The 27,666-nt window shown below is 46.6% G+C and overlaps 1 protein-coding gene across 13 annotated transcripts in view; it reads right to left on the reverse strand.

The window, feature by feature from the left end:
- Positions 1-7,340: 7,340 nt before the first annotated feature.
- Positions 7,341-27,666, reverse strand: part of LOC105496485 (solute carrier family 2 member 10) — a 36,523-nt gene continuing 16,197 nt past the window's right edge. For 7 of the 13 annotated variants that reach the window (XM_071079181.1, XM_071079179.1, XM_071079182.1 and 4 more), the window contains 5 exons: positions 20,756-20,838; positions 17,382-18,665; positions 16,719-16,841; positions 14,223-14,358; positions 7,347-10,268 (listed from right to left, as the gene is read on the reverse strand). In XM_071079181.1, the coding sequence (XP_070935282.1) occupies positions 10,190-10,268; positions 14,223-14,358; positions 16,719-16,841; positions 17,382-18,665; positions 20,756-20,801 (1,668 nt within the window). In that variant the 5' untranslated portion in view covers positions 20,802-20,838 and the 3' untranslated portion in view covers positions 7,347-10,189. Of the gene's footprint in view, positions 10,269-14,222; positions 14,359-16,717; positions 16,842-16,976; positions 18,666-20,755; positions 20,839-27,666 lie in introns of those variants that run through there. The other 6 variants (XM_011766956.3, XM_011766958.3, XM_011766960.3 and 3 more) reach the window with 6 other exon arrangements.

Genomic DNA, 27,666 nt, shown 5'->3' on the forward strand with positions numbered 1-27,666 from the left:
ATCCTTCTCTTTGGGATCAAAGGTAAGGTTTGTCAAGGGCAGGGGAGCACTGGTGCCAGGTGAATGTGGAGGTAGTACTGGCAGCCCTCCAGCCCTGCTCACAATCCAGGACCAGGGTACAGAAGCTGATCCTTAATGTGTGCTCTTGGGGTGGATACGTAACCAAAACCTGGTCAAGCAAGGTCACCTTGATGGGCTCAGAGATGGCATTTGACTCAATATGGGGTAATGTAAGTCAGCATCTGGGAGTCTCTTTCCTTTAGGGCTGCTAAGCCAGGAGGATGTCAGCCTGAAGCTGCTGGGAGATATCTTTGTCACTTGTGGAAAGGGCCCACCTTTAAAGAAGGTGCCACAGCAAAAAGCAGAGGCAGTGCTGGGAAAGGGGCAGATTCCTGGTGATATTGCTTGAACCGCTAGATCCAGCCATGCCTGAAGCCTGTGACTGGACTCTGTGTCAGTCAACAAATTTCCCTTTTACTTGTAATACTCACATTGGATTTTGTTACTTATAATTTTGAAAAGTGGCATCAACTGGGAAGGCTCTGTAAATCACAAAGGGAACAGAAGAGCATTCCAGATGAAGGCTACTATCTGAGCAAATCCACCCCCAGCTTAAACTCTCTGAGGCTACAATAGAGGCACCAGATCTCCTGTATACACAGGCCAAATCCCTCCATTTCCTGCTGATCTGATCCTGAACTTCATCTGTTCCTGCTTGGGAATACCTTAATCATTCTCTTTCCCCACCCTATTCATCCACCTTTTGGGGTCCCTTGACCTCTAATGTCTCCCCTTGCTGATGTTGACAAATGGATGATGAGGAAAGAATGAAGGTCCCAGTAGGAATTTGGTGAGCCTGTGCCTTCCCCAGGTAGAAGACAGAACTGTGCTTTCCCAGCATCCCTGTCAGCTATAGTCATGTGAAATCGCTCTGCCAATCAGATTCACCCACACAAGTCTTTGATTCCAGAGCTGGTGATGCAGGGTGCAAGTACATGCACAGCCACCTCTGGGGAAAGCATTCAGTTTCCAGAGGCAGCACTGACAGAGGAGTCTCCAGCAGTGGCCTTCACCAGCCAGCATTGGCAGGGAAGCACTGCTTTGTCTGGGCTCGGTGATGGTAGCCAAGGGTTCCCACTGGACAGTCTTGGTCTTGCTTGGTGAGGCATAGTTCCTGGCTCTGTAGCTTCTAAGCCCAATTCTGCCCCTCCTAGAATTCATTGAACTGTGTAATATCCTTTAATAACTTAACAACTTCTTTATTATTTTTTTTTTTTAGTGTGAATACTCTTGTTTGCCACTAAGAATCTTGGCTGGGCACAGTGGCTTATGCCTGTAATCCAGCACTTTGGGAGACTGAGGTGGGCAGATCACTTGAGACCAGCCTGGCCAATATAGTGAAACCCCATCTCTACTAAAATACAAAAATTAGCTTGTTGGTGTGGTAGCGTGTGCCTGTAGTCCCAGCTACTTGGGAGGCTGAGGCACAAGAATTGCTTGAACCCAGGAGGCGGAGTTTGCAGTGAGCCGAGATTGCACCACTGCACTCCAGCCTGGATGACAGAGCAAGACTCTGTCTTAAAAAAAAAAAAAAAAAAAAAAAAAAAAAAATTGACCACTCTTAATCATATACCTGAGCCTGCTCGATTTGGATAATTCAAAGAAAGGATGTAGGGAAACCACAAGGCACAGTGCAGTGCCCCAGGATGAGTAATTGAGAGAGTGTTACCACCATTAGATTTGCTGGGACAAAGGGGGTAGAAATTTCATGAACCTGGAGAGAGTGGTGAAAAGAGCTGTAAGCTAGGGAGGGATCCGGGGGAGAAATATTCCTACTCATTCTTCCCCCTCCCTACTACCAAATGCCAGGACTCCTAACCCAACCAGAAGCTGAGCATGGAACGGCCCACTGATGGAGCCCAAACACGTCAACCTCCTGACACAGAGCAGGTAGAGGTTGAATTTGTCGGGGCAAATAAATGAGAATTACTGGCTCAAATCCTCATTCCCAATCAAACTATTTTTGGAAAGGAGTATTGGATGGAGAAAAAGGATGTAAAGGAGAGGTGGAAGAGTTTTAATTTGAATCCTAGTACACAGACAATCAAAATAATTAGAAGGCAAAAATAAGTATCATGGAGGAAACTAACAAGGGACTTGGAATGGTCCAACAGAAAGTGAGGTTGGTGATTTAGAAGACAGAGAAGCTCACCAAGGTGTAATGTGGGGATGGTATCTCCCCAGCAGTCCAGGTAAGGGTATGGTCCCATGGTAGAAGGATGGAGGATAGGGCAGAGATAATGGACAAGTCTGTAATTTTGGTAGTGGCCCTCTGTATTGGTCAGGCTGTTTGGCTGCAAGGAACAGACACATAAAATAGCAGTGGCTTAAACGAGATAGAATTTCTCTTTCACATAATAGTCCAGGCTAATGTGGCAGCCCTGCTCTGTGATGTCAGCAGGGATCAGGCTTCTTACAGCTTGACACCCTGCCATCCCTAGGATGTTGTGCTTGTCTGCATGACCCCAGATGATTCCCTAACACATCTCTATTTCACTCAATAAGAACAGGAGATGGAAAACGGGAAGGACACTTCCATTCCATCTGAGGCTATGCATTAGTAAAGTCACAGGTTAAGGTGCTGTAACAAAAGGGACCCTAACATAAGTTGGCTGGAATAAGGTAGTTGATTCCTCTTTCATATAATAGTCCAGTAGAAGGTGATGAAACAGGGCCACTAGATACATTAGTTCATGAAGGTATCCATGGATCCAGCCACCTTCCATCTTGTTCCACCATCCCCTTGTCTTTGTCTTCATGGTGGAAGCTGGCCACCATATACTCACTCTGGCCTGCAAAAAGGGGAAAATGCATGTTGATTTCATGCAAACATCTTCCTTTTAAGGAAATGACCCAGAAGATGCCACATCACTACTGCTTTCATCCCATTGGCCAGAACTTGGTCACATGGCCCTCTTGCTGCAAGGGAAGCTGGGAAAAGTCATATTTAACTAGATGGCCATGTATCCAGCTAAAACAAAGGGATTTCTATTATTAAAAAGAAACAAGGGAGAATAAATTTCCAAGGACAGCTAGTCTTCTCTACCATAGGGCTTGCCTGGAGCACATCACTTGTGTTCCCTCACATCAGCCTGAACTTGGTCACATGGTCCCACCTGGCTGCAGAGGAACCTGGGAAATGCAGTGTTTGGTCTGGGCAGCCATGTTCTCAGCTGAACATCAGAGACTCTGTGACTATAAATAAAAGAGATAGATATTAGGGGCCAGCCTCCATACCTCTCCTGAGAACTTCTGTTCATTCAGCGAAGTATGCGACAGGGTTAGCAGCTGAGAGTGAGGCAGATGAAAGAGACAGGACAGTTTCAGTCAAGGAGACCATATCAAATTGCTGAATTGTGGAGCAGGAATGTGTGCCATAAGAGGGTTTGGAGGGTGAATCTGAGGCTTGAACTCGTGGACTTTAAATGAAACCTGTTTGTCAGGTTGTGTGACTTCTCTCTCCTACAACATTCACAGCCCACGTGCAAGCAGAGAAGATGGGTGTGTAAATCGATCTGAGATTAGCATTACCAAGTGCACAAGGGGATGTTTGCAAAGGATGGATTATAAGGTTTGGCTATGGGATCTTGGATGGACAAGAAGGAAAGTGAAGGCAGGAAGACGTTCATAGATTCTGGGAAAGGGGTGAGGTCATGGGTTAGCATTTAGAGGTCAGAGATATTCATGAGATCAGAGAACTGTTGCCATGAGAGAGTATTAGAGTATTAGCAGAAATGTAAGGATGTGGTGACCAGGAAATAGGATGTTTGAGATAAAGCCTTGAAAGTGAGTGGTGTTTGAGGCTGAGCTCCTCAGGGTGTGTGAAGTAAAATGAAACATAGGCTTCTGGGATTTCACAGTCCAGGAACTGGGAGAGGCCAGACTGGTGAAGGGTAACCCATGAGGATGTTAGGCCACAGAGGTGGCCGGCAGAAGCCAAGAGGGTCCATCATCAGCCTCGTCAGCCTCCACTTCCTCATCGACAAGACAGGGATGGAAATTCCGCCCACCCTGCCCCTGTGGCTTTGATGACCTCAGGCATGGGAAATGTTTGGTTTGACATCTGGTCCCCTCTCTTATCCTTTGCCTCTCTGAATGGCCAGCCCTTCAGAAGCAGCAGGAAGCTAGTAGCTGCATCTACACAGCCTCTCCTCTCCCGAAGGAAGCCACCTTACCTGGTTCCTTCACTCCTACCTGGGAGGACATTGGCTGCAGGGACCTCACTCTACTCTAGTTCCATGCTGAAGGTCAACGTTTCTCTCTAGGAGGGTCTGACATGAGAAAGTAACAAGAGGTCACCTCTCTCTTGGTGCTTGTGACTTCCTTGGTGTTCTCACTTAGAGTTGTATTTACCAGAGTCGGAAGCATAATATCGATAGCATTGGAAATGATTTTAGGTGGTTCACAAACACCATATAAATATGACGAATTGCACTGTTGTTCTTTCTATCAAGACAAAGAGAAAGTCTTCAGTTGCTGCTACTATGTCTTAAACACCCCTCTCACTCTTGCTAAGCTCCCCTTTTCATTACAGAGCAGACCTCAGGTTCAGAATCTTCAGTAGATAACAATGGCCAGTGAGAATTTAGTGAAACTATTGCTTTCATCGTATTTTAGTGTTTTCTTCCTATTTCTGCAGTTGATATTTGCTTTGTGTGTTCACCAACATCCAATGAGTATTTTATAGCATCAAGTCAGATCATGTCAGTCCACTGCTCACACCCCTTCAGGGCTTCCCAACACATCTAGAATAAAATCTGAGGGATTTCCATGGTCTGGAAGACCCTTCATAGTCAGACCCCTGCTGAGCTCAGCCTCCTCATTTTCCATCTTTCTGCCCTTCGCTCACACCCCCTTGATGTTCCTCTGATATGCCAAGCTTAGTCTCACCTTAGGGCCTCTGCACGTGCCGTGCCATCTGCCTGGAATGCATTCACCTGATCATCTCATGACTCATTCTAACCCTTCATGCAGGTCTCTGCTCAGATGCCAACACCTCAAAGAGGCTCTCCCTGACTGCCCTAGCGACTCTAGCTAACATAGCACAAAAGCATCTGCATCTGAACCTCACCCATCTCTCTTTAGCTTTTCAACTTTTTTTTAGCACTCATACTAATTAACCTCTCTCTACCTACTTACTTTTCCCTCCTTCTCTCCTTCCTTCCTTGTTTCATTCATTCTTCTTTTCTTCCTTCCTTTTTCCTTTCCTCCTTCCCTTCCTCCCCATCTTTTGTTTAGAATTTATCTCCCTTAGTAGAGCTCCATGAGGTCGGGGACCTTATGTTCACTGCTGTGACCCCAGGATCTAGAACAGTGACTGGCACATATGAGACACTCAATAAATATGCATTTGAAAAAAAATAGGTTAACATAGTTTCCTTTTAAAATACATTTATTTAAGTGGAATAGCAAATCAATGTGAAGAAAAGCACTCAGCAAGTAGTCTGTGTAGTACAATCTGGCAAATAACCAAAGGTGCTAAGTGATGGGCGTATTTTATTAAAGGGCTGTACACAAGACTGAGGTTTGGGAACTGCTTCCCTGAAGCGATTCTGGAGTTACTTGGGGGAAGGAGAAGAATTTCCCAGTGCTCTCCCTGCAGATCAATGAACAGACTGCTTCTCTTTTCTGGTTGGTGCTAAAGACCTTTGAGCATTGACCAGGTGCAGTGGCTCATGCCTGTAATCCCAGCACTTTGGGAGGTCGAAGTGGGAGAATTGCTTGAGCCCAGGAATTTGAGACCAGCCTGGGCAACATGGGGAGACTCCACCTCTACAAAAAATTTAAAAATTAGCCAGGCGTGGTGGTGCATGCCTATAATTCCAGCTACTTGGGAGGATGAGGTGAGAGGATCGCTTGAGCTCCAGAGTTTCAGGTTGCAGTGAGCCTAGATCGCACCACTGCACTCCAATCTGGGCAACAGAGCAAGCCCTGTCAAAACAAACAAACAAACAAACAAAAAAAAAAACCAGAACCCTCCTAACTGAGCACCTAGTTGGTTCCCCCCAGATTTTTAGCTTTCTTTGATGCCCCCTTCCCCCGATCCAGACTACCACCTGGTCTTTGGTCTCATTGTCCTTACCTAAAGCCAGGTGCCTCTGGAGGCTGCTGAGACAGCCATTTAGCAGCACCCAGTGTGAACCCTGCACTAAGTGACTGACACATATCATCTCTGAAGACTAAGTAGTGTCATCCCCATAATAGAGACAAACAACTCCCCAAGTCATGCACTAATTGTGCCAATATAAGATGCTTGAGGTGTGGACTGTTTTCATACCCTCCTGGTGACTTATCCTTCAGGTTCAATAACAGCCCCTTCACGCACCCAGTTCAAATGATGACTATTCAGTTTGCTTGGCATTTTATTTTTCAAAAGCCATGATTCTTTTTTTTTTTTTCTTTTTGGAGACAGAGTCTCGATCTGTCGCCCAGGCTGGAGTGCAGTGGCACGATCTTGGCTCACCGCAACCTCCGCCTCCCAGGTTCAAGCAATTCTTTGCCTCAGCCTCCCAAGTAGCTGGGACTACAGGTGAGTGCCATCATACCCGGCTAATCTTTTAATTTTTAGTAGAGATGGGGATTTACCATGTTGACTAGGCTGGTTTCGAACTCCTGGCCTCAAGTGATCCACCCGCCTTGGCCTCCCAAAGTACTGAGATTACAGGCGTAGGCCACCAAGCCCACCCCAAAAGCCATGATTCTTTAAGGAGATTAAGCTGAGTGCCTCAAATATGCAGAAGAAAGGAATGTCTCAGAGGGGAAAACATCAAGTTTAGAGGCACAGACTGAAGGTCATGATCTAGCCATGGAGTATTTTGTTTAACTTACAAGCTATTTTTAAGTTTGGAATCAATTGCCAAAACTTAAAAATCAATAAAATTTGCACCAAAGTGTGAATTTCTGGAATTTGTTGAAAATACAGATGGCCATGCCACATTGGGCCCATATTCCTACATGGGAGCCACCAGTTGGAATTGAGGGTCAGTCACCCTTATAGAAAGACCCTGTGTTGGCCGGGCGCGGTGGCTCAAGCCTGTAATCCCAGCACTTTGGGAGGCCGAGACGGGCGGATCACGAGGTCAGGAGATAGAGACCATCCTGGCAAACACGGTGAAACCCCGTCTCTACTAAAAAGTATAAAAAACTAGCCGGGCGACGTGGCGGGCACCTGTAGTCCCAGCTACTCGGGAGGCTGAGGCAGGAGAATGGCGTAAACCCGGGAGGCGGAGCTTGCAGTGAGCTGAGATCCCGCCACTGCACTCCAGCCTGGGCGACAGAGCGAGACTCCGTCTCAAGAAAAAAAAAAGAAAGACCCTGTGTTTCCCCGTTTCCACAGACCCCACTACTCCCTAATGTCTTAAATGGCTTCACTCATTTATATTCCCTACCTGAACCCCAAGTTTATAACCCGGAGCAAGAAAGGTGAGAATTCGCCCTGGGACTAGGAGCGCATTCTTCCAGGCTGATAGGAGAGGAAAGGAGAATTGAATGAGGTTTATGGGTCCTTAGAGAGAGAAGAGATCTGAAGGGGCCACAAGCACAGCTCTAAGCAGTAGTGTGCTGGTAAATGTTTAACAACAGCTCTCCAGGGAAGAAATGTGTGTGTATGTGTGTGTGCGTAAATATTACTAAGATAAAGATATGTTTGTTGCACACAATTTACAAATAATAATAAACTCTTTATTGTAAATACTCTATCCTAAATTCCATATAGCCAATTAATTCTTCCAGAATCTTTTGTTAATTTTTTTGTGTATAAATTTTACAGAGATAAAGGATATGTTTGTTGCACACAATTTACAAATAATAATAAACTCTTTATTGTAAATATCCTTTATTGTAAACACTCTTTACCCTGAACTCCATATAGCCAATTAATCCTTATAGAATCTTTTGCTAATTTTTTTTGCCAAGCTCTTGTATCCAAAGCCAACTATCACAGCGATTTAGCCATGATTTGACCAAGTTAGACTACGAATAAAAATCACTGATTACTCTACAGCGAGACGCTGAAGAATGGGTAGAAGTTTGGCATGAATGCTGCTTGAAATTTTTGTTCACACTAGTGAGGAAGACAAAAGTAAAACAATGAAGATGAATGTCAGAACTCCAGTTTCTTCAATGATTCGAGAAGCTGTCAGCTGAAATGGATAATAGTGTCTGACTATTGGAAGAACAGTTTCTTCATATTTTGGTGCTATTCACACTGTATTGGCTATAAACAAGACATACTTTAAAGTTTAATGTGCATTACTGACATTTAATCCAGCATGTTCTGAAGTCTAGAAAACCAACAAAACAATAAATCAAGATCAAGCCCTGATGTATAGTCCTCTCTAATCTTTGTGATACAAAAATACTCCCCGCAGCCAGTTAACCAACCAAAGACAAACTAACGTGACGTCATTGAGTGGAGAATCAGGAAGAAATGTGCGGTATCTCCCCTAGGTCTCTCTGTAAGAGTTACTATATGTAAATAGCCTCGAGAGCACAGATAAAAGTAACATGTAGTAAAATTAGGTAATGAGTTTTGAGTATAATTATTTGTTTTCATATAATGTATTGAATTATACATTTAAGTCATTTAATTTTTTATAATGGCTGTGTTTACACTTGCAAAAATCCTGAAAGTGTAGCAATCAGCTCTCACAAGCCGGCAAAGCCAGCTCCAGCACACCACCGGAAGCATCTAGAATGGAGAAGACAGGAGAACTCGAGGGACCGGAGTCCTTGGGGGCTCTGCCAGCATCCATGTGTGCAGGCATGAATGACAAAGCATCCAGCACCTAGGACCTATCTTAGCTCTTCATTCTCCCCAGCATCTGGGAGCTTCTTGTCAGTCCCTTCCTTAAGTGATCTCCAGTCTTAGCTACTTGCTCAGTCCCCTGTCTGATTCACCCTGACCCTTTACGGGGTCCAGAGGAGGGACCTGGGTAACGGAGGATGAGTAGAAATTTCCCAGTTCCTGGACCAGCTGGGGACCCTCCTGAAGGGAAACAGGGTCTAAATACACCCCCTGAGACATAATTATCCCCATTCTGCAGATGAGAAAACTGAGGGTTCAGGGAGTTGTTTTTTTACCGAGGTTCAAATGCTGCCAAGAGGCAAAGGCAATATTGACAAGCAGGTTTGTTGGCCTCCAAACCTATCTCCTTTCTGCAAAGCCATCCTGTGCCATCCTGGAGACAGCTCCTGGACCAGCATTTAGAATTCCAGCTCACTGGAGTCAGTAGAAATCTTAAGAATGACCTTGTCCAGGCTTCCCATTATACAAGTGGGAAAACTGAGGCCCATGGTCATTCATACAGCAATGACACCAGCAGACCAAGGACTAGAGCTGAAGCCTCCTATCAACTAGTCAGAGTTGCTGGCAAAGGATAAATATTCTGGGTAAGAGAATTAGAGGGGTCGAATAAAACTCAGATAAAAGAGTCAAAAGGCCTATAATCCGAGCACTTTGGGAGGCCAAGGCGGGAGGATCACTTGAGCTCAGGAGTTCGAGACCAGCCTGGCCAACATGGCAAAACCCCATCTCTACTAAAAATACAAAAAATTAGCTGGGCGTGGTGGCATGCGCCTGTAGTCCCACCTGCTTGGGAGGCTGAGGCACAAGAATTGCTTGAACCCAGGAGGTGGAGGTTGCAGTGAACTGAGATCATGTCAGCCTGGGTGACAGGGTGAGACTCTGCCTCAAAAAAAATAAGAGTAAAAAAAGAGATTTACCCCTCCCCAAAATGCCAGTTGAAAAAAGAGGTTAGAGAAGATGATATCCTCATTTGGATTTAGGGGTGATATCGGGAGAGACTTCCTGCCAGGATTGGTACCCTTGAGATTCTTTGAGAAAGTCCATGGTGTAGCAAAGACTTCATAGAATATTCTTCTTATAAATACTGCAGAGATGTGCAAGTCAGTGGGGAAACTGAGGCATGAAGCTAGATCCTCAGAAACCCTCAGAGTTGGGCATTCTCAGACTTTCATCCTTTTTACCCCAGCAAAAACAGACCACCTTTGGGGGCAGGGGCCACTCCCAAATGACCAGCTGGAACTTGTGCCCTGGGGCCTAGGAAGCAGGATGCTGGAGACGGTCTGCCAAAGCCATGGTCCCAGAATTTCCAGGCAGACGGATTCCTCAGGAGGCTGCAGAGACCTCAATGCGGCTGTACTGGATGCCAGTGGAGTTCTGCCTGTGGCCAAAGCTCAGGGCAAACCTGTCAAACAGAGAATGTGTGGGATCACGGGGTGGCAAGGCCTGGGGCCGTCCCTGGGGGGTGGACCTTCCACTGGAGTTCCCACCCCCCAATCCCACCTTCACTCCTACAATGACCCTTCCTGCTTCCTGCCTTACTACAAATGTCCACCTTCTCTCACCTGGACCCCCAGCAGCTCCTCCCTGGTCTCCCAGGGTCTTCCCTGGCCTCCTATAACCCCTTGTCACCATTACATCCACAGTGACCTTTCTAAACGCAAAAATCTGTCACTCCCCACTGATATGGTTTGGATCTGTGTCCCCACTAAAATCTCATGTTCAATTGTAATTCTCAGTGTTGGAGGTGGGGCGTGATGGGAGGTGATTGGATCATGGGGGCAGTTTATCATGAATGGTTTAACACCATCCCTTTCGGTAGTGTCCTTGAGATGGTAAGTCAGTTCTCATGAAATCTGGTCATTTAAAAGTGTGTAGCACCATCCCCTGCTCCCGCCACCCCCTGCTGCCGCCATGTAAGATGTGCTGACTGCCCTTCGCCTTCCGCCATGACTGTAAGTTTCCTGAAGCCTCACCAGAAGTTGAGCAGACACCAGCATCATTCTTCCTGTACAGAGTGCAGAACCGTGAGCCAATTACACCTCTTTTCTTTATAAATTACCCAGTATTTCTTTATATCTATGTGAGAATGGACTAATACACCTGCTCAAAAGAAAGCCATCATCATGCTCAGCCTAACATCCCATCTTCTCACCATGACTGCCCTCCCTGACACCAACCCCTCCAGTCCCATTTGCTCATCACACCCTGGCCACTTGGGCCCCCTTCGAAACCCCTAACTTGTTTCCACTTCAGGGCCTTTGCTCTTGCTGTTCCCTCCACCTAGAACATTTCTTCCAGCTCTTGAAACTGTTTCTTCCGCTTGAACATTTCTTCAGCTCTTGAACCCGCTGACTTTTTCTCATAATTCCAGTCTCAGCTCAGAGCGGCCTTCCTTGAGCATCATTCATTCAGTCAGAGACATGGTTAAAGATGACAGTGCCAGGCACTGCTCTAGGCCCTGGGAACAGGGCAGTGAGTGAAACCAATACACAAAAATATCACGTGCTTGTTGAAAATTCCTGATACACTTGTAACACAAATGCACCCGTAGCTATTTGCACCCTAGCTAAAGAAACTGTATCCATCTCCCAAATCTGCTGTTCACTCTCTGGTAGGTTAACCTGCCTTATTTTCTTCATGATGTAAAAACTCTGAATTATCTTATTCGTGCATTTTTGAGTTTTGTAGTCCATCTCTCTCCTATACATTAAAATGTAACTTCCTTCCAAGTCCAGAGACAGGGTCTCTCTCAGTCATGGGTCTGTCCCCAGAGCCTACTACAGTGCCCGGCACTTAAAAATATTTGCTGAAAGTTGAATGAATCGATTCCTGAGAAACTGGGATAAAACAGGAATTTTTGAAAGTTTTTTGTTGTTGTTGTTGTTATTATATCCCCTGAGGGATTGGTAAAGGTCTCTTTTGAACAGAAATAACTTGACAGAAAGCAAAATAAACAACATTTCGGCAACCAATTGCCATTGATTGATGTAAGACGATTTGAGCCCCTTGTGTTACTAATGTGTCCCTAAAGCAGGTAGAGAAACTGGATCTGTAAGATGTAGGTCCCCATTTCCAACAAGCACATCTGAGGCATAGGGATGCAGAAGAAGTCAGCCCTACAGCAGTGGGTGACAGCTCTACCGGCATCTGCCTCTCATTTTGGGGGAACTAGTCTACTCTGTGGCATGCGGCTTGACTGGACTATCAATCAAGGATCTCTACCCTATCCTGGCTAAGTTAGAGGTTAGGAGGTGGGCACATAAACCAGCCTCGGCCAATCAGACTTTCTCCTGGGACCATGACTTTTGTATGGAGGACACAGGAATGAAAATAGTTGCTGCTGAAAAGACTATCCCTTTAGTTCCTGTTGTCAAAATCCCTGGATATGCCCTGGTCCTGTGTTCCCAAAGTTGAGTTTCTCTCTCTCTGTGGCCTCTGATATCAAGAGCCCCCTGAACTCTAGGGACAGAGATGATAAAACACAGACCTGCCTCTGGAATCCACGAAAACCCCTAACTTCCTGTCTTCTCCAGAGTCAGAGCAGACCCAGCCTCCAGCCCCCAAGGGCTGACCCTTGCTCCCCCATGTAACCCCAGGACCAGCCTGACACCCCACAGCTGCAGTCACATCCTGCCTTACCCCAAGGCTGGCTCCCACCTGCCTTTCTGCCTCCTTTGCTTTTTATCTCAGAGGATGGATTTGGAATCTTCTCCCAAGAAAATCAGTGTGGCAGAGATGCCAGGCAGCTGTCCAGTAACAGAACCCTTGATTTTCAGCTGGACACATGGCTACCCAGATTGAAAACCACATTTCTTGGCCTCCCCTGCGCATAGGTGTAGCCAAGTTCTATGCAAAGGCATGTGGGCGGAAGTGACCTTAAGGACTATGCCCACCCCCTGCCCCCCATCCTCTGGCAGGTATGTGGGGTTGCACCTCCTTAGGCCATGCAGGAAAGGCGATACGGAAGAGGTGGCACGGCAACAAAACAGAAGGAGCCTGGGACCCTGCATGACCTCATGGCACACAGCTTCCACCCAGCCCTGGATCCCCAACTGACATTTGGACGACTTCAAGCCGCCAAATCGATTTCCTAACTAATACAGCTGGGTTGCTGAGGGGCCTGCCGAAACTGCAGAAGGTGCCACTCAACGAAGTAGGAGAGGACATTCTGGAGTGGGGAGGACTGGGTTACGGGTTCTTACATCAGGAGCCAGATTGGGGTGGGGCTTAGAAGCCAGTGCAGGGATGCTAGTCAATATTAAAATGTTTTTTTAAAACTTTGTATGACTTCCCAGAAACAGAACGGGCAGTCAGGAGCTGGTGACTATCACCTACTTACAAGAGGTAACTGGGGACATTTGCCAAAGATGCTTAGGATTGTATGAAGTTCCTTCCGAAGCTCCCATTCCACTCTTCTTTTATTTGAACAGTCTCATGATGCTATGATTCTGAACTCCCCTTAATGACCCAAAGACCTGATGTGATCCAGCTCCTACCCATCTAGCCTGTTTGACCCTGCACGCTCTTCCCTCCCTCTGTTCCAGGCACACTGGCTTCCTTGTTGTTCCTTGCACATGCTAGATACATGCCCACCTCAGGGCCTTTGCACTTGCTGTTCCTTCTGCCTAATGCTCCTCCCCCATCGTTACATGGGTGCCTCCTTCTCACTGACTTAAATTCCAACTCCTCTGAGAGGACTTCCCTCCCTGACCACCCACTCTACTTCAGCCACAACCCCTTTCTTCTTTGTTCCCCCTGTGTCAACCTGGCCCTCTCAACATATTTTGCTCTGTTTCATTTTCTCCTAATCACCCATCACCAACTAAAATGCTTTTGTTTATGCATGTGTTGTCTTCCCTCCCCCATCAAATGGAAGCTCCTTGAGGATAGGAACTTTGTCTTCCTTAATCTCTGCAAGTTTCCTAAGGCTCTGAACACTGTCTGGCACATAGTAACGACTTAATAAATAGCCACAGAATGAATGCATGAAGCCCACAAGTGTTTTGCATGCAATATTTAAAGGCCATAGTTATAATGTTTTGCTTCTCCAAGGTCCAGTGACTCTAAGATAGTTTATGGTTTTAAGATTCCACTGTTCTAGCCTCCTGTATTCCATAATCAAATGATTTTTAAATCCCTGTGAGCTGGGTCTTAAAGTCAAATGAAAAGGCACTGTAGGGAGACACAGAACAACTCAAGGAAAACAGCTGTGTGTGACCAGACAAAACTCATAGTGCCCAGGAAGACAGGAGGAATGCCCGCTTGCAAAGGGAAAGCACAAAGACGAAAATCCTGAAGCCATGTGCTTGGGGTGTGATACAGCTCTTCCCCCAGACCCACCCTGTCAGCTTCCTACCGTCTCTTCTGGAACTGCTGGTCTATCTCTGCCAATGACTGGCCTTTTGTTTCAGGAACAAATAAATAGATGAAGCCCAGGCCGAGGACAGCGGTCAGTCCGTAGAGCAGGAAGGTCCAGGACAAGCCGATGGTGCCTGGAAAAAGGGCGGGTGTGTAGGCCTGGGGCCAGGCACTCTGGCCCCGCAGCCTGGGCCAACTGGCGGGTTCTAGGTCAGGCATGGAAAGTCAGTTCACTCAAAGCAAATGTTCCCAATGATCAATTTGCAGAATGACCAATAAGCTGTCAGTGAAGTACGTTAAAGCGGAAATCTCATTGATTGTCTCAAAGGAGGGGATGAGCCAGGATGCAAGTCCACAAGCACAGAGACAACAGCAACTTGTGTTTATGGGAAAGAGCCCTCACCCACATCTAGAGCACTATCCCGTGAAGTGTGCTTGGGCTCCAAAAGCCTGGCTTGAAGGATCGTGGATCCAGCTGAGTTGCCAAACAGCTGCATAGACACAGCTTGGCAAATCTCAGTTTAAAAAAAAAAAAAAATCCTTAGAAATTTCATGAATTGGGCTCTGCACAGTGGCTCAGGCCTGTAATATCAGCACTTTGGGAGGCTGAGGTGGGAGGATCACTTGAGCTCAGGAGTTCAAGACCAGCCTGGGCAACATGGTGAAACCCTGTCTCTACTAAAAACAAAGAATAAAAAGATTAGCTGGGCGTGACAGCGCACACCTGTAGCCCCAGCTACTCGGGAGGCTGAGCCCTGGAGGTTAAGGCTGCAGTGAGCCAAGATCACGCCACAGCACTCTGCCCTGCACTCAGGGCGACAGAGTGAGAGACCCTGTCTCAAAAATAAAAAAAGACAACAAAAACAAAAAACAAAAAAACCAACGAACAAAAACAACAACAACAAAACACCCAGAAATTCCATGAATCGGTCATTCAGTGAATCGATCATTCAGAGAATTGAGTTTTAGCCAGTTTGGCCTGTGACTGGTTTGGGAGAGAGGACAAAAGTCACAGTTCAGTCCCAGGGTCGGCCTCCTTCCTAGAGCCTCCAGTGGGTCTCAGAGCCAGCAGCCAAGATGGGAATGACCCTGAGTCCTTTGATGTCATCCAGCCCAAGACAAGAGAAGAGGCTGTGGAGGAAGGGTCTTTGTCAAGGCAGAAGACAAATTATGTTTTGGAAGCCATTCTCACCTCTGACAGCCATATCCGTATCTCCTTTAGGCAGCCTCCCATGACCAGCTGGACCTATTGCCAGCAGGAGGAGCAACAGTCTGGAAGTCAGTGGGGCTGGTTCTAGTATTTTGACTCCCTGGCTGGATGGGGTAAGGATGTATTTTCCCATATGTGAAATGGGGATGATGTATGATACAATTCCAGTAAATTCCTTCCTTCCTTTCTCCCTCCCTCCCTTCCTTCCTCCCTTCCTTGTTTCTCTCCTTCTTTCTCCTCTCTTACTCACTTACTCCACACAAAGGGAAATGCTTGAAGACCGAGGCTGCAGGGAGAAGCTTGGATTCCCTAAGACGGGGGGTGGAAGACAGCCATGATGGGGGGGGTTCTTCCACTGGGGTTTCCCACAGCACCGCCCACCAGCCTCCCAAGGTGGCTGCACCTTTGAGAAGGAAACTCTTGGCCATAGGGAATAGGAAAATAACTGAACCTTGGGGCCCACAGTGAAGGAGCCTGTGTACTCTGGCCCAGATGAGCAATACCCACTGAAGACCAGGGTCTGGAGCCATGAGCATCTCAGCATTTCAGAGTCATTCCCTGGTGTTCTGGGCCCACATAATTTCCACCCCATCCCACCACACCGCAGACTGGGTTTCAATGCTAGGGAGGAAGAGATGATGTCACCCAAACTTGATTTGAGAAAAACTTCCAGGCCAGACACAGTGACTCATGCCTGTAATCCCAGCACGTTGGGAGGCCAAGGCGGGTGGATCACTTGAGGTCAGGAGTTCGAGACCAGCCTGGCCAACCTGGTGAAACCCTGTCTTTATGAAAAACACAAAAATTAGCCGGGCATAGTGGCGTGTGCCTATAGTCCCAGCTACTCGGGAGGCTGAGGCAGGAGGTTTGAACCTGGGAGGTGGAGGCTGCAGTGAGCTGAGAATGCACCACTGCACTCCAGCCTGGCTGACAGAGCAAGACTCTGTCTCAAAAAAAATTAAAAAGAAAAGAAAAGCCAAGAAAAACAGGTGTCATGAACCAGTTTAAGCCAGTTTGGAGCAAATAAACATTGCTACTCCTACACCTGCCGGTTGACCTCAGATGACCTCTCACCAGTACTGGGTGTAGACTATCACCCGTTAGCTGGCCGGGGGAGTTTTACAGTGCGTATGAGGGTCCTGGATGTCGTTTTGGACACTTGGTGATGTTTCTGCACAGAATAATGGTTCTGCAGCTAATACACAGGAAAATCCAAAAATGTCTGCTTTAGAGTAGGGAGCTTGGGCCACAGAAAAAAAACGGGCTTGTCTGGGAAGGACTCACCAATGAGATCAAGGAAGGAGAGGCTGATGAAGAGATTGGCTGCCCAGTTGAAGCTGTTGCAGAAGGCGAAGGCTCTTCCTCGTATCTCCACAGGGTAGATCTCGCTGAGAACAAGCCAGGTCACTAGGGTGGGAGAGCAGGAGGGCTCCTGGGCTGTGGTGGGACCTGGGGCCTGGCGCCATCAGGTCAAACACGCAGCCTCTCAACAATGGGATTTTGCAGTGTCAGGCTCCCGATACCAAACTCCCACCCCCATACCTCTGTAAGAATCCCAGGAGGGTCTCAGTTTGCTGAAGACTGAGAGGTTTTCTGAGACATGAGACTTTCAGTGCTGAGATGGGAACAGTCTTGGATGAACTGGGATGATTGGTTTTTCACCCTATTCATTAAATTCCTTCCAGTTGTGAGCTATCCAGGCTTTAAGGGACCTGAAGCTCAAATGACTTGGGGAGCCTTTTAAGGACTACAAATTACAAACATAAAATTAGGCACTGGCCCTGGGAGGAGCAACTGCTAGTAAGTGAGGGGCCCTGAAGCTTCATGGTCAACCCACCTCTACTGCCCTGCTGACACCCTGCCAGGTAGTCAGGGTGGGAAGTCCCCAAACTTCCCCTTAGGAGGGGTAGGAGGCTCCAGAGTCACCTGCAAGAGAACTCCACTTACCTGGCCCAAACCCAAAGGAAAAGGCACTGACAAAGACCATCAGGCAGAGGAGCGCCGTCCAGCGCAGCAGTGCATGTCCCTGGGCGGGCAGAGGGGGCCCAGGGAGGGCAGAGCTCAGGGCCGGCTGAGGAGGGGCTGAGGGGTCTCCAGATCTGGGATGGGGCTTGGTTTTCTTAACAGCGGACAAGATTGGCTCCCTTTGGTCCTCATTGGTCCTTGGCATGGGAGGTAGAGAGGAGTCCCGCAGCAGGCCAGAGTCTTCAGGGAGGCCCATCTGCCCAGTGGCATTGGGCACAGCCAGGCAGCTTGGGCCTGAGTCCATGGGCACGGCAAAGCTGACGAGGCCTATGCCGCTGACAGACAGGGCCATGAAGGCACAGCCAGCTAGCAACAGAGCCCTGCGGCCTGCACGGTCCACCAGCCCCATGGCGGTCAGGGTAGCTGCCACCTTCACTGCGCCAAGCCCCACAGAAGCCAACATGGCTGAGGATCCCCCATGGAAGCCGACAGAGCTGAAGATGGTGGAGGCATAGCATAGCACGTTGGGCTGCCCTGTTAGTTGCTGGAAGAGCACCAGCCCCAGGCCCACTGTGGTCCGGCCTCGCATGTTATCCCGTGCCCTGAAGAGGTCCAGAAAGGAGTACCGTGGCCTCCCCAGGCCCAGCTTGGGGGCCTCACCTCCCTGGAGTGGGATGAGGTCCTTGTGTGCTGCAGTCTCATCTGCACCAGCAGGGAGGAAGAGGAGGCTGAGGGACTGCAGGAGAGCAGGTGCGGTGGCCCAGCCGAACATATGTCTCCATCCCCAGGGGGTACCAGCCAGTGCATAGTTGAGGGCATAGGAGAGCAGGATGCCCACGGTGATTCCTGCCTCATAGAGGGACACCAGCACTCCCCGCTGCCGTGGTCCCACGAGCTCTGACACATAGATACAGCAGGCCATGGAGGAGAGGGAAATGGCGAAGCCAACCACAGAGCGGCCCAGGACCAGCCAGGTCAGGGAACCAGCCAGGCCCAGGGTCAGGCTGCCTGCCAGCAGCACCAAGTTGCTCCCGAGGATGGCTTGCTTCCTGCCATAGCAGTCAATGAGGAAGCCACCAACCAGGGAGGCAAGGAGAGCTCCCAGAAGCAGGCTGCCCACCAGGAACTCCTGCTCCAAGCAGCTTAGCCCAAAGTCAAGCTGCAGTGGCAGCAGGGCACCTGATATGACTGCCAGTTCATAACCAAAGGTCAGGCCACCCAGCAAAGACACAGAGGCACACAAGGGCAGTAGAGGTGGGGGGCGGCCTAAAAAACAAAAGTGACAGGGACAGAGTTAGAATGGTTCCTTGTCATACCATCAGTCCATTCAACCTTCCCTCCATCTGTCAACACCTCCATCTATCCATCCATCTACTCCATCTATTCAACCATCCATTCAAACCATCCATCCATCCATCCATCCATCCATCCATCTGTCCATCCATCCACTCCATCAATTCAACCATCCATCCATTCCTCCTCCATCCATCCATTTACTCCCTCTGTTCAACCACCCATTCAACCATCCACTGATCCATCCATCCATCCATCCACTCCATCCATCCACTCCATCTATTCATCCATCCATCCACTCCATCTATTCAACCATCCATCCATCTACTCCATCTATTCAACCATCCATCCATCCATCCATCCATCCATCCATCCATCCAACCACCATCCTATACCATCTGTTCAATCATCCATTCAACCATCCATCCATTCTTCCATCCACTCCATCTATTCAACCACCCATCCATCCATCTATGCATCCTCCATCCATTCATCTACTTCATCCATCCAAATATTCATCCATCTGTATGTCCATTTATCTATCCCTTAATTCACTCAACCATCCATCAATTTATTGATCTATTTATCTATCTGTCTACAAAACCATCCATTCATCCACCCATCTCTGTATTTCATCCTTTTATATACTCATCCACACATCCATCCATCCATCCATCCATCCAAATTTATTTATCTGGCATCTACAACATGCCAGGAAGTGCTCTTAGGGCTGGAATATAGCCGTGTTGTCCAGGATCTAACGTTCTAGAAGAAATAGGAAGATAATAAACATATAATTTTGGGTGGTGAAGATGTCATAAAAAATGAAGCAGGGAAAGAGAATTAAGATTGATGGAGTAGGCCAGGTGCAGTGGCTCAAGCCTGTAATCCCAGCACTTTGGGAGGCTGAGACAGGTGGATCACGAGGTCAGGAGATCGCGACCATCCTGGCTGACACGGTGAAACCCTGTCTCTACTAAAAAATACAAAAAACTAGCCGGGCGTGGTGGTGGGCACCTGTAGTCCCAGCTAGTTGGGAGGCTGAGGCAGGAGAATGGCGTAAACCCAGGATGCGGAGCTTGCAGTGAGCTGAGATCCCGCCACTGCACTCCAGCCTGGGCGACAGAGTGAGACTCCATCTCAAAAAAAAAAAAAAAAAAAGATTGATGGAGTAGCACTATTTCAAGGCCTCTCTGAAGAGCAAAAATTTGAGCAGAGATCTGAGTGACGTGAGAGCGAAAGTCCTAGGAAAATCTGGGAGAAGAACATTCTAGACAGAGTGAACAAAACGTACAGAGGCCCTGAGGTAGGACAGTTCTTGGTGTTTGAACAACTATGGATATTAATGGTTAGTACTTATATGGTCCTTACTAAATGCCAGAATCTGTTTTAAGAGCTTTATATGTATTTTCTCATTTAATTGTTACAGCAACCCTATAACCTATCATTACTATCATCCTCCAAAGTGCACAGAAGTTAAGAAACTTTCTCATGGTCACATAACAAGTAAGTTGTAGAGATGATGTGGCTAAAGTGAGGACCTTTAATCACTGAGGTGATCAGCCAGGAGGCCAAAGGCTGAAGCCCAGTGAGTGAGAGTGATGGGAAATAATGAGGCAGGAGAAGTAGGCAGGGGCCAGACCATGTGGGACTTTGCAGGTCAAGAGGACAATGAGGAATGTCATTCTCAGTGGTTGGAAGCCTTTGATGGCTTCAGCCAGGAATGAGGTGATCTACTTTTATTTTTCAATTTTTATGAGTCCCAACAGGAAATAAATAGGTCATCTACTTTTAATTTTTAAAATATTGCTCTTGCTGTTGTATGGAGATGCTAAATGAGGTGAGTGTGGCCCAATCAACGTCCATTCACCCCTTTTTCTTTGGTATCAGGACTCTATCCAGCTAAAAGACTACATTTCCCACCTTTCCCACAGCTATGGGTGGCTACTAAGACGGAAGAGGGAGTTTTTTTGGTGGGACATTGAGAAAAGCTCTCCAAGAAGAGGGTGAGGAGGGAGACAGCTGGCTAGAGTCTTTTTTGCCCTTTTTTCTAGCTCCCTTACCTCTTGCCTGGAATGCAAGTGTGATGACTGGAGCTTCAGCAGCCATCTTGGAACATGGTTGGGGGTAACCATGAGGATGCAAGCTACACACCGACATAGTAGGACAGAAATATAGAAGAAGAATGGGTCTTTGGTGACAGTAAGCCTACCATATCAACAATGGATTGTCAATCTCCATATATTTTTATGTGCTAAGAAGAAAATCCCAACCATTTCTCACTTAGTGAAACTATGCTACTTCCAGTTTCTATTCCTAGCAGTGAAACCAGAGAGCAAGAGTAACCCCAGGTTGGAAGGGTAGTACAAGGGTCCAGGTGAGAGTGCTAATGAAAACTAAGAAGAAATGCTATATAGCAGGGAGCTGCCAGTTAAAATCAATGAGGAACACGGGCTGCATGTAAGACAACAAAGAATGGTGGGGATTGCGGCAAACTGGAGAGTTCATGCCTCATCTAAAGTCACAACACAGCTCCAGGTATTGTTAACACACCAGATTGTATAATCTCTAGCAAATTATGAGAAGGGTAACTGCCATTTCATGACTGATCCCCTTGTGCCAGGCATAATGTAAGACACTTTAAACACATCATTTCATGTAATCCTCACAAATGTAGGAAAACACCCTGTTGCATGGCCAGAGTGAGGGCATCTTGAAGCGAAACCACCATGATGACGGATATTTGGGCCCCACATACCAAGTTGTTCTACAGTAAGATCTTTTAAAATACCTGTAGTATAGATAACCCTTCATAAAGATGCTTATCCAGCCTCTCCAGTGGTCACAAGCCTTGGCAAGAAAGTGTGAAGACGTGATCAGCTGCACATGTTTTATGCTAAAAGCTTGATATATTAAGAATACTTTCTGGAGGGCAGGTATGAGAATCCATGGTCTTGTGGCTACCTGAGATACGGCTCCTGTTTGTATGTCCCTGTGAAATTTCCTTCTGCAAGACTAGATTTGTCGGCCTCCTTTTTTGGCCTCTCAGCTTCCTCAGCCTTCAGAGATAGATTTGCATAGACCTGCTCACCATGGAACAGCAACCTTACGAGTTAGGTATTATTAATATCTCCATGTAACAGATAAGGAAATTGGAAAACAGGAAGGTCAAGAACTGCCAGATTTGTTTTTTTTTTTTTTAAGAGAAACCATAAATCCAGATTTTTATAAACTATTTTCTGATTTTTAAATGCTGTTCCAAGAACATATTAAAATATTCTTTGAGTCAGACAAAACACATTCAGAGTTTAACCCACAGGTACCAGTTTTCAACTGCTTCCATATGGAAACAAATCTTCAAGGAATACAAGGCTCTGGGTATAGTAAACATTTGTTACCTCTTCTGTCTGCCTGGAATATTTTCCTTTGAAAAGGAGCCCCTTCCCCCACTGATGGGGTTACCAGTCACAAGTACTCTCCACACACACGTAGGGATGAGCAAGTGGGTCTCAGGGAATTGCTATGCATAGACAGGAAAAAAGAACTACATTTTTTGAGAATTTCAAGCTACAGAAACAAAATAGTCATTGGTCATGATATGCAGAAGGCCTTTATGAAAATGAAACCAACACAGATGAGAACAGAGCCAAAAGATAGCAAGAAATAGATCCCAATATTATTGCATGAACCCATGGATCTAGCAGTGCCTGAAGCTTACTCAATCCTTTGGGCTCTTGTTACATGAGCCAACAAACATTCTTTGTTCTTTTAGTCTGGTTTCTACAAATTATAATTTAAAAGCTCTCAATTAGTATACTGAGCAACAGAATTTCCAGACACATGGAAAAACCTGCAATCTCTCTCTCTCTCTCTCTTTTTTTTTCTAATTGAGGGATCTGTAGGGCTCCCAAGTCATTTTTACATATATATAGTAGTGAGGACAGGACAATACTTTAGATATTTGCAAAACAAGGTTCTTTTCTGTTTTGGCAACTAACTTGCTGTGTGACACTAGGCCAGTCACTTACCCTTTCTGGGCTGTGGGAGCTGGTCTCTAAAGATGGCTCCCGATGAGTCACGCCTCCTGGCGTTATGCCTTTATGTGGTTCCCTCTCACACTGAATTTGAGTAGCTCTGTGACTAGTTTTAACCACCAGAATACAGCTACAGTGACACTGTTCAGTCCTGGGTCTAAATCTTGAACAATTTCCACGTTTTATGTTTTTTGGGGAGCCCCAAACCACTATGTAAGAAATCTGGCTACACTGTCACATGGAGAAACCATGTGGAGAGACCCTTAGGCAACAGACAGGGGCCTCCAGATGATTCCAACCACAGCTGCAGAAGAACCATCCAGCTGAACCCATTCGACCCAGATAACTAGTAGATATAATAATATGATTTTTATTAGAAGACACTAAGTCTTGGAGTGTTTGTTAAACAGCAATAGATAACTTGAATGAGTCTTTCTTTTCCCATCTATAAAATGTTACTAGATCAGTCTCTTCCAAAGGGCTCCTGACAAATTAATGAAAGATGTTGCAACATCTATGTGTTAAAAATACCAATAAATAAAGCATCCATTCAAACATTTTTCTCCTTTAAGATGGAATAAAGATTCCTGAGTACATGATGAGTGAGCTCAAGGGTCAGTTTGTGGGAATCAGGAAAGCACGCCATGACCCAACTACTTCATTACTTAGGAAACACCAAACTGCACAATAATTCTGACTTCCATATCTTACAATGTGAGGTTTTTAGTCCTAGATTAGTTTAATTTATATCCAAATGGACCACTGGCTAAAGATGAAAAATGAAAAGGGTAATAAAGGAGGAGCTCAAAAATAATAATTCTGAAAAATTCTTCCTAAATCCAAAGAAATGAGTGTTTCAGTGTTCCCGTTTTATGAATGAACAAACTAATGAAGAAGGTAGAAAATCCTTGGCTGAATGTGAGAATGTGAGAGGCTTTTTGTCTTGTTTTGTTTTGTTTTTGGTAGATTTGTTTTCTTGCCATTTGCTTCTTTTCCCCTTCTAGTCCTCACGATTCCAGTTATCCGAGAGTTCTGGTTATTAAAGACATTCTGAAGCTTCTCTCTTGTGTGTCTGAACATACCTCATCTCACTCTGTGCCCCTCTCAGCTGCACTTGAACTGAGGTACTTCTGATCTCTCAGTCTCAGTTTGCTCATGTGTATAATGGGGACAATAATATCCACTTTGTTTGCTTTCAGAGCTGGTGGGAAGATAAAATGAAACAATGGATGCTGTTCCTCTAAGTTGTTATATGATCTGCCGTGTTGACAACTTAGCACAGTGGAAAGCAATGAGGACTAGGACTGAAAAGGCCTGAGTTCCAGTCTCAGCACTGCCACTTGCTCTGTGCTACCCTGAGCAAGCTGCTTCTTCTCTTTGAACTCCAGTTTCCTCACCTGTAAAAACTGGCTCTTGGAAGAGTTCAGTAGAGAAAGGAGGCCCAGGAAGCGTGCTTGAGGAGAAGTACCATGATTGCTGTTACCACCTGTAACAGTCCTGCCCAATGCCAGACTGGATTAAGAAAACACAAACTTGGTGTCATCTGCTCCCCTTCTGATATGGTTTGGCTGTGTCCCCACTTAACCCAACCGGTTAGATCTGTAACCATTTATCATGTGTCCCTTGTGAAAGCAGTATAGAGCTGGATGATTTCAGGTACAATCTGAGTTTCTTCTTTTAAAAGGTGAACTCGGCCGCGTGTGGTGGCTCATGCCTATAATCCCAGCACTTTGGAAGGCCAAGGCAGGTGGATCACCTGTGGTCAGGAGTTTGAGAGCAGCCTGGCCAACATGGCAAAACGCATCTCTACTAAAAATACAAAAATTAGCCAGGCATGGTGGTGGGTGCCTATAATCCCAGCTATCAAGGAGGCTGAGGTGGGAGAATCAATTGAACCTGGAAGGCGGAGGTTGTAGTGAACTGAGATTGCACCACTGCACTCCAGCCTGGGCGACAGAGCAAGACTCCATCTCAAAAATAAATAAATAAAGATAGACAAATAAATAAATAAATAAAAGGTGAACTGATTCACATTTATTACAATGACTGATACAACTGAAATTATTTCTGCCATTTACTTTTTTGTCTTCTATTTACTGTGCTATCAGGATATTTCTTCTTACCTCCATTTCTGCTTTTGATGGATTATTTATGGGGTGGTTTTTTTTTTTCCATTTTTTCCCCCACTGATTTGAGTGTTACACTTTCTATGTTTTCCTTTCTTCTTAGAGCAGCACTACCTGACAGCATTTTCTGCAATGACAGAAATTTCTATACCTATGCTGTGCAATATGATAGTCACCAACCAACCACATGTGGAAAATGAGCCCTTGAAATGTGGCTAATGGGATGTAGAAACTAATTTCTTTTCTTTTTCTTTTTTTTTTGTTTTAGACAGTCTTACTCTGTTGCCCAGGCTGGAGCACAGTGGTGTAATCTTGGCTCACTGCAACCTCTGCCTCCTGGGTTAAAGCAATTCTCCTGCCTCAGTCTCCCAAGTAGCTGGGACTACAGGCATGTACCACTATGCCCAGCTAATTTTTATATTTTTAGTAGAGACGGGGTTTCACCATTTTGGCCAGGCTGGTCTCGAACTCCTGACCTCAGGTGATCTGCCCACCTCAGCCTCCCAAAATGCTGAGATTACTTACAGGTATGAGCCACAATGCCCAGCCCGAATTTTTTATTTTATTTTATTTCAATTAATGTACATATAAAAATAACCACATATGGATGGTGGCTACCCTATTCACAGCACAATTGTACAGATTACTCTTAATTTTTAATTCACACACTTAAATTTATATATTTCTGGAAGCATCTAGAATAATCCAGCAGTATCTGTGTTATGCACTCCCACCCTGGAACTGACAAGAACATCTGCAATATTATAGCCCGATGTATGGAGAGTTTCTCTGGACCAGACATTGCTTTGAGTTTAAAAACACATTTACGGCCAGGTGCAGTGGCTCACGCCTGTAATCCCAACACTTTGGGAGGCTGAGGCAGGCGGATCACTTGAGGCCAGGAGTTCAAGACCAGCCTGGCCAACACGGTGAGACCCCATCTCAACTAAAAATACAAAAATTAGCTGGTTGTGTGGCACACACCACACCTGTAATCCCAGCAACTCGGGAGGCTGAGGTGGGAGAATCGCTTGAATCCGGGAAGGTGGAGGTTGCAGTGAGCCAAGATCGTGCCACTGCACTCCAGCCTGGACAACAGAGCAAGACCCTGTCTCAAAAAAAAAAAAAAAGTTCTCACCCCAACATTATGAGGTAGGCTCTTGTATTATTTACAAATGAATACAGTGATCATCAGAGGAGTGAAGCAACTCACCTAAGGTCAAAAGTAGTAAGTGTAACCTGGACAACATGGCAAGATCCTGTCTCTACAAAAAATTTAAAAAGTAGCCAGGCATGGTGGTGGGTGCCTGTAGTCCCAGTTACTCCAGCGGTTGAGGTGTGAGGATCGCTTGAGCCCAGGAGTTTGAGGTTACAGTGAGCTATGATCGTGACACTACACTGCAACCTGGGTGACAGACGGAGACCCTGACTCTAAAATAAAAGAACGAAAAACGCTGTAAGCGGCTGTGGCTAGAATGAAAGCCAGGCTGTCTGGGTCCACAGTCCCTACTCTTGACTGCTCCATTATAAAACCTTGGTGCAATGTGATTTCACTCTGTTCTCTTGGTTCGGTCCCTTCTTAGCTTTGTTTGGCAATTTTTGTGCAGAGGGAGGAGTTCCATGGGTGAAGGAATCATTCCCCACCTCCACTTCTGCTCATCCCTCTCCCCTGCCACTCCTACCCTCCAAGGAAACAAGCCCTTGCCATTCCCTGGCTGGCCTGTCCTTCCTGTTCCTCACCACTAGTAAACATCCTGGAAGATGTTGCTCAGATCCTGCTCTGTCTTCACCCCCTTTGCCCCTCCTCCCTCATTCCTGAGGTTTTCTCTCAGAAAGGAAGGTCTTTCCAGGCCATGTGAAGCAATCGAGGTGAAAGCCCAGGATTTGTTTGCCATTTCCTGGGTTCCTCTTGCAGCAAAAGGGAACCCAGCCAAAGGGTTCACAGCTTCCACCCACAGGTTCCACTGGAAAACACATCAGTGCAGGTTCAGTTGCAATGGACAATAAAACTAATGGACAATAAAAACAAACAACATGTGAAATAAAATAGTAATAATAACAGGTATCATGTTTGGAGACCTCCTCTGTGCAAAGACTTTATGTTCCTTCCCTCAATTCATCCTCGTAACAACCCTAGGTGAGACTGCTGCCATTATTCCATCCACAGATGTGGAGGTTAAGGCTCACAGTGTTCTCACAGCTAGGAAGCAACAGGATCAGGATGGAAATGCTGACCTGCCTGCCTCCCAAACCCATGTCCTTAAGAGCTCTGCTGCACTGACCTTCCAGCAAGAAGAGTCAATCAGAGATAGGTGGGGTGGGAGGCAACTGGGGTGCAGGGGGCAGAGGTGGAGGGGAGAGAGCGCTCAGAAAAACCCCAAGGGATAAAGCGTGGTGAAATGATACTGTGGCATGCGACTGTAGGTATAAAGGAGCACCTCAAAGGAGTCGGGGCCATCAGGAAGACAAGGAAGAACATTCCCTTTCCATGGTTCCCATCACCTGAGTCAGTCCCACCACCTTAGCATGACAGCAAAGGCCCTTCATGGGCTGGCCTAACTCCTCAGCCACTTCGCCTCCTCCCAGACCCTGTCGCCACAGTCCCCCCGCCACACACCTTGCCAACACGTTTGTTTCCGGCACATACTGTATGCTTTCATGCTGCTCCACCTCCGCACGTGCTGGGCCTCCTACGTGCACTGTCCTTGTTCTCCAAGGAAAGGGTCCGTTTGTTCCTCTACTCTCCCTCTTCAGTCCCAGGCCCTGTGCCACCTCCCCAAGGAGCCTCCAGGTACACACATCTGTTATTTGGCA

Source organism: Macaca nemestrina, chromosome 15 (assembly GCF_043159975.1).
Source record: "Macaca nemestrina isolate mMacNem1 chromosome 15, mMacNem.hap1, whole genome shotgun sequence".
Lineage (NCBI taxonomy): Eukaryota > Metazoa > Chordata > Mammalia > Primates > Cercopithecidae > Macaca > Macaca nemestrina.